Source organism: Chlamydotis macqueenii, chromosome 2, assembly GCF_036417535.1.
Source record: "Chlamydotis macqueenii isolate bChlMac1 chromosome 2, bChlMac1.mat, whole genome shotgun sequence".
In the NCBI taxonomy this organism is placed as follows: Eukaryota; Metazoa; Chordata; class Aves; order Otidiformes; family Otididae; genus Chlamydotis; species Chlamydotis macqueenii.
This window is the reverse complement of record NC_141557.1, coordinates 69,057,970-69,070,950: the sequence shown is the minus strand read 5'-3', so window position 1 is coordinate 69,070,950 and position 12,981 is coordinate 69,057,970. Positions and strand designations below refer to the sequence as shown.

The following is a 12,981-nucleotide window of genomic DNA, read 5'->3' as shown; positions in this document are numbered from 1 at the left end:
AAACAAACCTCCCAGGCTTTAGCTCCCTCCCTTCTTATTCTTACCAGTTCCCAAATTCTATTTTCTCCAAGCCCAGTTTCACATACTCAGTCCCCTGTGCTTCATAGGTTTGTGCCCTTGCCTCCCCCTCAAGCCAGTCAGCATTATCTTGCCTAAACAGTGCAAGTCATGGTTTCCCTCTGCCTTTCTACAAACCTCCTCTACAATCTATGCCTTTTCTTCCTCCCATTCTCTCACTCCACCTTTTGCATTCAAGTGAGTTATTTTCTCCTTACTGCCCGCATGCCAGTGGAGAGGTGACACAGGCAGCAGACTGAAGACATGCTTAACACTCTGAGTAGCTGGTGATACTAAGCCCCACTAAGCCTTGAGACTATATTTGCTTCAGATCTTTTGTTCTCAGTCCTGACTGACAATATTTCTGCCTGCGTGCTATCCTGCCTCTCCCTACCAAGTGTTGTACCTTAAATCTAATGTATACTGGGTTTAAACCCATTAGATGTCTTGCTGGTCATGAAGATCCTTCTGTCCTCATTTCTTCTCAAAAGGGATGAAAGACCACTACTTCTCTAAATACAGCGAGAGAAGCAACTCAGTCTTCCATCGAGCTGTTTCCTTTAGTTTATTTATTTGTTTTTCTTTCCCAACAGCTCTGGTTTACACACAGGTGACAATGTTACAAAAACAGGACCTGGGGGCCTTCCAGACTTGAGACAAGTGCCAACTGTTGTGATCGAATGCGATGACAATAAAGAAAATGTGCCTCATGAAACCGACTACGAAGATTCTTCCTGCCTCTACACAAGACAGGAAGAGGAGGAAGAGGAAGATGAAGATGAGGATAACTCATTATTTACAAGTAAGATTCATGTGATTTTTTCCTTTTCATTTATTTAATTTTTCCTCTGAACTCTCAGTACACAAGGGAATCACAAGGCCTGTGAATTTTTTCTTGACCATGCCTTTTACATCTTTCAGGGCTTGACTACATGGGGACACTTGGTAAAGTAATCTGAAATAACAAATAATGTGAATTTATAGTGATTTCCCTAATCGACATGAATTCCTGTCTGGGTAGTTCTCAGACAGAATTCAAGTCACTGGTTTTGGCTTATATTAGTTCACTTTCAAATTGACTTTTGGATTCACTTTCCCAAGTGTCTGTGGTGTAGAGAAGCCCTGTCTTTGGCTTAAGTCAAGATCAGCTAAATAGAGTTACTTCAGGAGGATGAAATAAGTTCCACTGATAGAGAATCAGAGCTTTCATGTATAGTAAGTATTAAATCATGCCAGAATTGTAAGTTTGCACATACTTTGAAAGGGGTCATGATCAAAGAATTGGGCTCAGATAAGAAGAGAAGAGGTTAACTGATAGCCAGATCACAGTTACAGTCTGGAGAGGGACCTGTGGCCCCTTCCTGACCTGTCTGAGAAACCCATCTCCTGCCTCAGTGTGGCATCATAGGACTCTCCCATGAAGACAAGATACCATACTTTTTTGTATGACAACTGCTTGTCATCCTTCAGGTCAAGCTGAAGTTTCAGGCCCTTGGATTTCTTTTCTTCAGAAAACTGGGAGCAGTACAAACAAACAACACCTTTTTTGAAACACATACAGAGAAGTTTCTAAAACAGGCATGTTTCATCCCCTTAGAATCGTCCCTTACCCTGCAAGTGAAATTAGGCAGTACTTGCTCTTAAGCTAAGAAACAGAGCGGAACTGCACCATCTCACACTCTCCTGCCAAAGCCCAAAACCTCTCATGGGTTTGTGTCTGTCTGCTTGTGTCTGTCTTCCCTGCTCAAAATCCTTTGGATGCCAGCCTAGGAAAGCAAGCTTGAGCCGTGAAAGGCCACAGGTTTTCACAGTGTCTTTGCCACTGTCACTGCCCGAGAAGCAGTGTCAATTAATGTATGTAGAGATCTGTGCTGCTTCTGATTGACTTGATTCCTTCTAGTGCTAGCTTGGATGTCTTGATATTGCATTGCAAGAGAGAGATACCTCTCACTTTCTGCATACTGTAGCTCTGCTGCCTGCCCAGGTTCTGAGGTTGAATTATTCGTTCCATTACATGGTTCAGAAGCACTGTGCTAGAGAAAACTACAGATGCTACTAGCAATTCTGAAACAAGCCCTTCTTCTCCACTTCCCTGTATAGAGCAATATTTTAATTTATTTTTCCTGTATACCTACCAAATTCAGCTTTTCCTTATTATGGTATGAATTGAGGTTAATTGAGCACATGCAGTTAATTCACACCCCTTTTCCCACAATCCATACCAGTGTACATGAGAGCCTGGTATCCTCCCTTGGCTACTACTGCTTTGCCTGATGCATGCTGTAATGAAATGCTGACACCTCCTTTGGCAGAGCCTCTCCTCTCTCCCACAGGCTCTCTGGCAAGGAAAGTCTGCAGGAAGGACTCTCTAGCAATCAAACTAAGCAACAGGCCTTCCAAGCGAGAGCTGGAGGAAAAGAACATCCTCCCCATGCAGACTGATGAAGAGAGGCTCGAACTTAGGCAGCAGATTGGGACAAAGTTAACAAGGTAGGAGACAAATATTTTTCTAACTCTAGCTTTTGAAAATATGTGGTGGGATGCAGTTTTTATCCATAGTCTGTAAACATTTGAGATCTGTTTGTTCACAGTGTTCAAGAGGAAAAGCTATGAGGGGAAAAAAAGACTCTAGACATTATTTCTGCTCCAATATAACTTCCCATACAATGCCCAATTTCATTTTCCTGGCATGTCCTATTGGATCTTTGGTTGTATTAAGTATCATCATGTGACTGAGTTGTTGGTGCACCGTTGGGAAATGTTCAGCTTTGATAACGTTTTGGACTGTAGCTGCAGGTGCCATTATTAGTTTGGCCAAAAGACAGAGGTATAATTTTCTCTTCCAACTGCATCTCCCATGAGTAGCTCAGTCTTTTCCTGATCCAAAATATTTACATCCTTCAGTACTTGCTTTTGTTGGGTCAGGTTGGATAGATTTACCCTGTCTGGGCTCTTTCATCTTCATAACGATGTTACTCACCAGCTGTTTCAGTTTTCTGTATTGCATGGGGTGTAGAAGGGTGACCATTAAATGTGGAAGATTTGTGTTAAGAATTAAACTGAAGTCAGGTAGAAATGTCTAAGAACCTATGCTCCAGCCAGGATTTCTGTAATCAATTTAATACTGTTATGTTATCAACTTGGTGGTATGCAGAGCTGGTGAATGCTGTTGGTTGCCCTCCAGTGTGACTCTGAGAAAACTGCATGGAGAAGACTAGCCAGTTGTTGGGAATTTTCTTGTGGGTTTTCTTTTTTTTCTTTTTTTTTTTTTGATGAAGTACATAAGAGGAGAACACCACTACGAGCTCCTGGCAAATAACCTCTTTCAGCATTTTATCTACTTTTTTTCATGGTCTCGTTTATCACTTCTTTGGAATAAACTAATCACATATTTCCATCCTGTCTTTGAAAGTCTTTGTGCTGGATCATGCTTAGCCTACTCCAAAACCTGTCTAATTCTTCAGTATTCTTGTTGAAGGGCCTCAGCAGTGATGCCCAAAGTATGCAAGAAGGCACTGCACTGTTGCTGATACTGTGATTTTTCAGTCCAGTCTTTATTCAGCCTAATACCTTGTTAGACTGCAGCTGCACATGGAGCTCTGGGTCTCAAAGAGCAGCACATGACAGCAAGGTCCCACTGCTTACATGATTAATTTTGAACCCTTTGAAGCATGTGAAGGGTTGAAATTTTTGTCTCTTGGCGTATCTTACTGTGCACTGCTTGACCTTGCAATGACATTGAACAGTGTCTCTACTGGGTTGCCCGCTTGCCTAAATTAGTTAGGTCTCTCAGAAGTTTTACAGCTCTGTCTGATGAAGGTAAACAGTGTCATTTGCAAACACTGACTCTGCACAGCTCACTGTGCCCCAGGTGTTTTTTATTATTAATATTAATATTTTATATCCCACCTCTCCAAAACCTCTCCATTAAAGAATGTTTCTCAGCGTAACTTTTTTTAACAAGGGAAATTAATTTTGGCAATACCCAGAACCCTTGCAGTATAAGCCCCGTATTCTCACAGTGTTGTTGTTTGTTTCCCCAATTGCTTCTCTGTTCATTCAGTCAGAGGTATAATGCTTGATCTTGTCTTCTAATACAGCTAGGACCTAGGGGCAATCACAAATATTTCAAATAATTAAAACTGTGTATATCCGAGCTCAAAAAATAGCTGAGCCACTGCTGTTTCATTCCCATTTTATGCTGGTGTAACATCACTGAAATTGGTAGAATTTCACAAGCCTTATCTGGAAGAATATAGTTGCCAGTCTAATCTTTTAATTACTGGTATTTACAGCTTAGTACCTCATCCTTTTGAGTGGTTAATAACAGTCAGGAAATATGAGGAGAAAACAACTTTCCTCATCTCTTATATGCAAAAAGCCACAGACATTTCAGCAGCAAAAGGGAAGGTACTCATCCTACCAGTGCTTTGTATCTGAATGTGATGTATCCATGTGCACAGACTGATGAATATTAGGTTGAAACAGAGAGAATATTTCAATTTGGACAGTATTTCTTTACTGTCCAGACTTCATTGCTGAATCCATCCTTTGCCACTGCTCAGTAATTGTCACACAGTGATGCAAATGCCAAGCAAAATTAAAGTAGTGAAGCATTTATAGTCCTTAGAGAAGATGCTAGATGCAGACTGTAATTGCAGCTGGCAATTTTGGATTTCAGAGGGATTTGTACTGTTCCACCAATGGTCCCCTACGGTTTAAAATAGCCAGCCAATGAAATCACATATGCTACTTACAGAAGTAAAAAATGCAGAATAAAAACTTCAGCAAATAGTTATTGGCTGTAATGGATCAATTAATTTTCACCAAAAGGCTGATTAGGATACTTCAGTATTTATGCATAATCCTCACAGTAATTAGTTTAGAAGAGCTCATTGGCTGCCACATTTGGCAGATCAGAATTCAGTACTATAAAGAGAACGTCATTTTTAAAGACACTTCTTGCCAGGCATATGGAGAGATTGACTGTTGACATATTGTGTGGGACCAGAATCATCCCAGGTGTAGCTCCTCCAGCCTTAGAGTTGCACCATGCATCAATATCATCATCAATTTGGCTCAGAATTGTTTGTTCAGATCCTGTTTAAATGTAGCTTGGAACCTCTGAACCTCCAGTTAGTCCCAGAAAATTGTTATGACTTTATTATTGCATCCACCAACTGGTAGAAGGGACTCCAGAGCAGACTTCGCCATGTCGCCTGTTTCTCATGCTGGGAGAACAGTGCCTTGACTTATACCAGACCAGTTATAAGGGTGAGGCTGCAGAGACTGTATCTTGTAGCAGGATCTGGCCCACTACACACCTGAAAGAGGTGTGCTCAGCCATGAGATTAATTAAGACCTTTGTGTCTATCATTGAAACACTTCACGTTCATGTAGAGCTTCACTGGTGTGTATCTTTTATCATGGCTCAGCACATGTAGATCCAAGCAAAAATGGAGGTTTTTGCCCAAGATGGCAAAATATGTCATAGGAAAGGCAGGAGATCCCACACCATGTGAATTCCAGCCGTGTGAATAGGCCACTGCACCGTAGACTATTTCTGGTCAGTCTTTACACAGAAATTACAGCAACTAATTAGAAGACCTCCTCCTCTAACCAAACCAGAATGGACTGCTCGGAAATGTGATACCTACTATGAAACAAAGAGCAAAAATAGTGAATTAAGATGCAGAACTTCCAGCTCGTAACCACATGTGACTTGGGGATTGGAAATGGATGCTGGAGGCCATGTTATGGCTGCTGAAAGCCCTTACAACTCCATTAACTTCTACTCTGAAATGCAGACATTCTGCACTAAGTAAATCTTTAAGTGGATATGGTTTTCTTTTTTTTTCTGTTTGCTCAGCTTCTTCCAAACTCCTCCTCCATTTTATCCCTCTGGTGCCTGCACAGCTTCCTAGCTGCTCAAGAAGTGCATCTAAGTGCACTGTAAAATAGAAAGGAGAAAACAGGAGAAAAAATGGGACGATGAAAGTTAACAGACAGAGGGAAAAGACAGACTTCCGCCTGCTGCCTGTCTCTGGCTGTTTTGGACTGCTACCCATCACTGGCAGGTGCCACAGGCAACCCAATAAGATTTTGTAGCCTGTGCTGTGCCGCTCCCAAAAGCCATTAGTTGTAGGAATCACACTTAACCCACTACCATGCCCAGTGTGAAATCAAAGAAAGATGGGGTGGAGGAGCTGCCCTCTGCACATTAACTAAATAATTAAATAGGAAATAATTAAATTAGAAACAAATAAAGAAGAAAGTAACTTCTTGCAATGTCCACACACTACCTTTTACCTCTCTTGTGACTTTCAGTCATGGACGTCCCGTTGCTCAACTGAATCCTGTGTCACTGTATATGTTCCACTGGCTGCAAAGCAGTGAATCAATGGCAAGCTCCTCTGTCAGATATACAGAAGTGCTCTGCATTTTTTATTGTATAGCCCTAGATTTACTCACTACAATACGTTATGGGGTGCTGTCCTTACACCAGCAAGTGGAAGATCTTGATCTGAAGCAATATAAATAATATACTGCAAGTATCGCAAGGCAAAGGATAGGAAGTATGAGAACAGATCCTGGAGACACTGTCTGTGTGCATATGGCTGTAAATACATACGCGTGAGATATGGACATACACACCTGCTAGATGTGTTTATAGTCCCATTGGTGCTTTGGAAATAGTACTGAGGTGTCTGGGACTGAGAAATGTAGTATGAAAAGGTATAAATCTTTGTTATGGAGTAGCAGGTTTGACAGATGATGGTCACCTAGTACCTTGATCAGAAAGGTAATCTGCTCTCTGCATTCCCTGATCAATACTGCATCATCCTTAGCTGTACTGAAAAGCACTGCCTAGAACCAGAAATCCTGTGATGAAAAGAACTCGGTGAATTCCCACAAGTATAAAAAGTTGCCATTGATTTTTAAAATGTCATGAGGCTGCTGTTAAGCTTTTGAACTTGTTCACATCAGGTGCTAGTTGTCCGTGTGTGCCTCTGCATGAGGGAGAGTACTCAGGAGAAAGAGCAATAGAGTATGTTCATAAACAGAAGGAGAGACGTGAACCAGAAAGGAGAGCAGAAAAATTGGACAATTTCGGAAAAGGATTGTATCTTCAGTATCGCCATGAAGATGATAGAGATGTTACCAGTGCCAAGGAAAGGTCTGTCTGCAAGGCTTGCAGTTATTAAAATGCACAGCAGTTCCTTCAGAGGCCTGAGGCAACTGAATAGTCCAAAGTCATGGGTTTTATTTACTAAAAATTAGGCTCTGAAGAGATTCAGCTTTTTGGAACGGTTAATTATTTAAACAGCTTTCCAGTCCCATTGAGGGGAAGGTTTATTCAGCCAGAGGATGGCAGCAAGATGGCCCTCTTCAAGCACTGCTGAATCTCCTCCTGGCTGTTCCCCATCCAGCGCTGTGGAAAGCATTTTGTCCCCTCCCCATCTCTGAGTCATTTAGGGATAAAAAGAATGGGCAGACAGCAGGATTAGGCTTTATTCACAGACCTCATTTTGTTGGGTAACGTAAAATAATTTCTTCCTAATTACCTCTGACGTCTGCAATTCTCACACTTATTGTTAGCTTCCACTAATGAGAGAAATGCAAGTGCCTAAAGCAAGAGCTCATCCCCAACGGCAGCACACACGGCATGTGTGCGTGGAGCTTGCCTCTTCACATGTCGGGTGCTGGGGATAGATCACACGGAAAATGGGATTGTGGTAAACAAGCTCATCTAAATCCTGGATTAGAGGGGACGATGTGGCAGCACTAGATGCATGAATGGGGGTGACCGAAAAAAGCCGCAAAGGGCTGAGCTTGGGTTTTAGCCACAATGGTACCCAGGGAAAATGGCTTTTTTTTCCCCCCTTTTAGTTTAGCTTCATGAGGAATGTGTACATTTGTGAGAAATCCCAAGGGAGCTATCTAAATTGCCCTTAGCATCAGGAGAAAGGCAGCAAAAGCAGGTGATTATCTATGGGTGACAAGCTGAAACCGAGTTATCGTTACACATCTGGGCTCAACAGCCAGGAGTAAATACTTTGAGCAGAACTGATCTGGGTTCTGTGCGGGGGTGAGAGATGGGAGACGAACTGACTCTCAAGGCCCTTGTCAGCCCTCTTTTCTCTGATTGATGTCCTGGCAAGCTCTGTTGTGCTGCAAGAAAGGTGACTTTGTAGTTAAAATGCTCCGGGAAGGCTACATCTTCCATGGGCTTTCTGACCTCAGGCAAGCGACTGAAAGAAACACATGTGCACATATACATATGAATGTTTTTTAAGGTATGTTGGAGTCTCCAAATGTACATATGTACTTAAGAACTTTGGAAAATTCCAATCATTGACAAACTGTCATCGACTTGGTGCTTTTGAAAAACCACCCAGATATCAGGATCTCTTTAAACATCTACATCTGTGTTTCAGTAGGACAAGGACCTTAATTCTGAGCATGGTTTGTACTTGTCTCTCTATATTAGGAATTTTCATAGCTAACGTCATCATTCATCACAGAAAAAGACAAGTCTAACATCACAAATGATGCTATTACTATTGTTCTGATATGCGTTTCAACAACTAACAGCATGAATTTGCTTCATCTGAGTAATTTGCTGTGGCAAAAGGTCAATGGAGCAATCATGGGAAAGAGGAGGTGACAGGGGATAATGTCACCGCAAAACACATAACCTCTACATGCTCCCTCATTTGTGGGATGAACAGTGTCCTCGACCTGTGATCTGGATGGGCTCTGGCAGCGTGACCTCTCCTCTGCCGCAGCTCCACTTTGGGATGGGATGAACCCCTGCCCTGCCACCACTGCTTTTGCTCAGACAGGGCCAGCAGATGTTTTGCTGTGTATGAAAGCAAAGCCCCGCAGAGTGCATATAGTCTGTCCTCGGGCAGATGTGTCTCTCCGCGTTAGAAGGTGGGGCTCCAAATGCGCAGAAACAATTTATTTATGTTATTGTAAAGCAGGAGGAACATTGTAATGAGGAAAGGAATGCTCTTAATGGTAGACGGTAGGCAGCAGGAAGCGGCATTTGAGGGCAAGGTTTCCCCGGAGGCACCCATGTGGCCATGAGTGAAATGGAAAGTGTATGCCGTGTGTCGAAAGTTCATTTCAGTCAGAGATGTCGCCAGTCAGGAAAGGTACTCGTTATTCCTGGGATCTGTCACTGTTCTCCTTGCGTGCTCTCATGGAAGCAGTGCAAGTCACTCCGCACTGTCGTTCCAGCATCTGTTTCTCCAACCCTTTCTCTGCAGAAGCCGAGGCAGAATCCATTATGGGGTTACAGTTTCCCCTTCATGCTTCCCATTGTCTTCAGCCTCCTGATACAGTCTGTATTTGAGGTCTAACTCATGCTGTCAGCACAGCCGAGACAAATATATTTCGTCGACTTTAGTTTCCTTTGCAGATTTAGTGGGTGTGGTATCCTTCATTTCCTGCCCCCAATTGATTGCAGTGTTGCTTTCAGTTGCCAAACCCCTGTCAGCTTTTACCTCAGAGGAAGCTACATTTCTCTGCTGGGCAAAATAATTCATGGTGATATAATGCAAGCCTGTGGCAGTAATGAAATAACTTATCTTGGTAATAGAAATAGTCTTTTATTTCTCCAGCAAGGAAGAGGTTGCGAGGAGTCCACACAGTACTCTCTTTTGAGTAAAAGAATTAAAATATTAATAAAAACAGGTGAAACAAACACAAGCAAGGAACTGCCTGATTCAAAATATTCTACTCTGGCTTTAAAAGAAGAAAACGAAGGTGGTTTGTTTTGGTTTTTTCTTTTGATGGTTAATGCTGACAAATTTAGGGCAGCCCCATTAAAAAACAGCTCATAAATTTCCACCTTGAAAAGATCTAACCATAAATCTTCATTTTTTGCGTCTGCTGATTGTGGGGAGTTAATCACAAGCACAACAGTTGCTCAGCTTGGATGACCTTGTAATTTCTGTAAAGGAAACACATCAGATGGCAGTACAAGTAGATAAAAGAAGCAGACTGGCAGGAATAAATTTCACTTCATAGACTGATGATTGTAAAATGGAGAAATTGCTTTTTGAGCAAATTATTTAACCTCTTTCAGAAGTTAGTGTGCATTTTTTTTCCCCCTTCAATGTATTATGCCCTATTTGGCAACACACCTGCTGGATATTAACATAGGTAATCCTTGTAAAGGAGCCAAACACAAACCCAGTCTTTTATCCTGACTCCAGTCAGCTTTTAAATATATATATGCTCATATATGTGCACTATGACTATTACTGTGAGCACAAGCAGGGCTGCTAGAGAAGTAAGTCTAGCTTGTGTGTATGGTCATCTATGTCCAGAAACGCATGAACTTCATACGCAGCTTATTGTATGTGAGTAGACAGAGGTGACTCTTTGAAGAGTTGACCCTGAAGTAAATAGGATTTAATGTTTTATATGTTTGTTTTATATAGGATTAAACATCTTTTGGACAAATGTACCAAGAAAGCGAATACACTTACCATTATACCTGATACAATTATGTAAGGTGGGAATTTTGCATGTTTTCCTTAAGACATAGCATTAACATGAGGATCACCTAGAGATGAAGAGGGACTTTTTTTGCATACGTGCAGAAAAGTTACAACTGGTCTTTTAGAGGCAAGTGCAGATGAGAATTATGCTCATTTCAGTGCACTGGAATTCATAAGCACTGCACAGACCATATGTGGGGATTAAGCTACGTCCTTAGCCTCAGACCTGACCATGTAAAATTACCATTTATGTTAATAACATCAGTGAAAAGGAAGTCTTCTCATGTGCAGTAGACCACATCAATGTGTCTCTAAGTATACAGCCTGTAATAGTCATTGCTTGCCTTTGTGATTATACGTAATTTTCAAACCAGCAAGCTACAGGGAAAGCACGTTAGCACTAAATTCAGTATATTCAGTAACCTGGTTCTTCACTGACATCCCTGAATTCAGGAGCCAGCAGCACTACTGAGTAATTAATAAAATAAACATTCGATATATTGTATTTGCTAAATGACCAAGCATCTATAATGTCAGGTTGGACTATTTATCTTGCAGAATGTCTGAGTTTTCCAGCATGCTGGGAAAGTCTTCATAAATTCCTTTGTTGGAGTAATCAAGACAGAAACAGTTTTCCTGCCTCCCTGCAATCAACTGGGTTTTGATTTAAAAGCTAGCCTTGCAAGCAGGAGACCCTGATCTAGAACAGTGGGGGCTGCAAAGGCCCCCCCTTTCGGTGGGGAACAGGAAAGCTGCCTGGACCAAGGCACCTTCTTCTCCACATGCACGGGGACCTCAGTTACCTGGTGGGATGGTGAATGGTAGTGTTTGGAGGACCTCGGTCACCTGGTGGAATGGCAGATTGCAGCTCGGTTACGCCCAGGCCCTGTGAGGGAGCACACAGAGATGCAAACTGCAAGTAAATGCTATCCTCAGGAGGCCCTCACAGAAGCGACAGGGAAAGGTCCCTGGCCATGTGCCATGAAGGTCTTTTCATGGCTCCATCAGCTGGTCCACCTCCAGCTATAAGCCCACAAGTAGTGTGAACAAGCTCATTTGGGCTGTTTGGCTGCACTGGGAAGTTGGAGCACCTGAACTGTGGTCCCTGGCTTTCCTAGAGCACTCTCCCCCCAGTGCAAGGACTTCCCTGTCCCAAGATCCAGATTTCAGTTGTAAAAGAAAGAAGGCAGGCAGCCCTTCTGACAGGAAACGACTTGTTTGGATTCAGGTTTACAGACACACTGCAGCTGCAGTGTGGGGAGCAATTTCCCTGATGGGAGTTTGATGCCTTCTTGAATCTCCCCATCAGGGCATTCTCCAGTTCATCCCAAAACCTCCCTCTGCTCCTTTTAGGAGAAGGAGTGGCTGATATCCCAGGACCAGAACATCCCCAGAGACCCTTTTCCTGGTTAAAAATTTAGTGTAAATGCCTGGTGTCCTTCACCCTCGGGCTGGGCCAGAACCATTAACCCTTCCCTTCTTGGAGCAGACACATTTGCTGAGACAGAGAGACCTGGGCATTTGCAGGGATCATAGATCTATGTGATACTCCACCATCCATTTCATCTTCCACCTCAGACTAGCAAAGCAAATCTAATACTTTACTGCAGTTACAAAAGCTGCTGACATTTTGCACTGCACTGTTTAATTCGAGCAAATTAAGGGCTCCATCATGTTTTCTAAAGTAACATGACAGATGAAAAAATGCTCTGCAGCTGTGAAAAGATACAATTTTTGCCTCTAAGACTCATCACATGTGACCCATTTTTGGGAGGTACTTTTATTTCCCTTTGTCTTGACTAATTCTTCTCTTCAGAGTCTCTGTTCAGTCTTGTTTCTCCTTGTATTTCAGCGGTGCTAGTAGCCTCCCTCCACCTCATCCTGGTTCAAGATACTGTACAGCACTTGACCTCAGTCTGAAGGATTTTGAAGCACATATAAAAACAGTGACAGGGAAATGTAAGGCATCAGTGGGGGGATACTAGGCATCACAGCTCACTTGTCTCAGCATCCTCCCTGATCGTTGTGTACTTGACTGTCTTGGATTTGATTCTCCCACCTGCCTGTCACTGTACCTTGCCTTTCTTTCAGTTCTGTACCCTTGTCACTACACATGTCATGTTTTAACAATTAAGACACGTTAAAATCTTCAAAAGAGAACAACACTGATTCACTATTCCGTGTAAAAGTATATCTGAAAGGACTAACTTGACCCAGCAGTACCTAAGATTTAGTGCCATCTTTATTTTCTTTAATGTTTCTTTGATCGATCGTGGCAACTGGGAGAAGTGCCCAAAGACTGGAGGAAAGCAAATGTCACTCCTGTTTTAGAATCATAGAATGGTTTAGGTTGGAAGGGATCTTTAAAGGTCATCTAGTCCAACCACGCTGCAAGGAGCAGGGACATCTT

General features: G+C 42.4%; 1 protein-coding gene across 5 annotated transcripts in view; it reads left to right on the top strand.

Moving 5' to 3' along the window:
* PHACTR1 (phosphatase and actin regulator 1) overlaps nucleotides 1–12,981 on the top strand; it is a 317,085-nt gene that overhangs the window by 267,805 nt on the left and 36,299 nt on the right. For all 5 annotated transcript variants that reach the window (XM_086740218.1, XM_086740215.1, XM_086740216.1 and 2 more), the window contains 2 exons: nucleotides 651–859; nucleotides 2,391–2,547. In XM_086740218.1, the coding sequence (XP_086596344.1) occupies nucleotides 651–859; nucleotides 2,391–2,547 (366 nt within the window). The remainder of the gene's footprint in view (nucleotides 1–650; nucleotides 860–2,390; nucleotides 2,548–12,981) is intronic.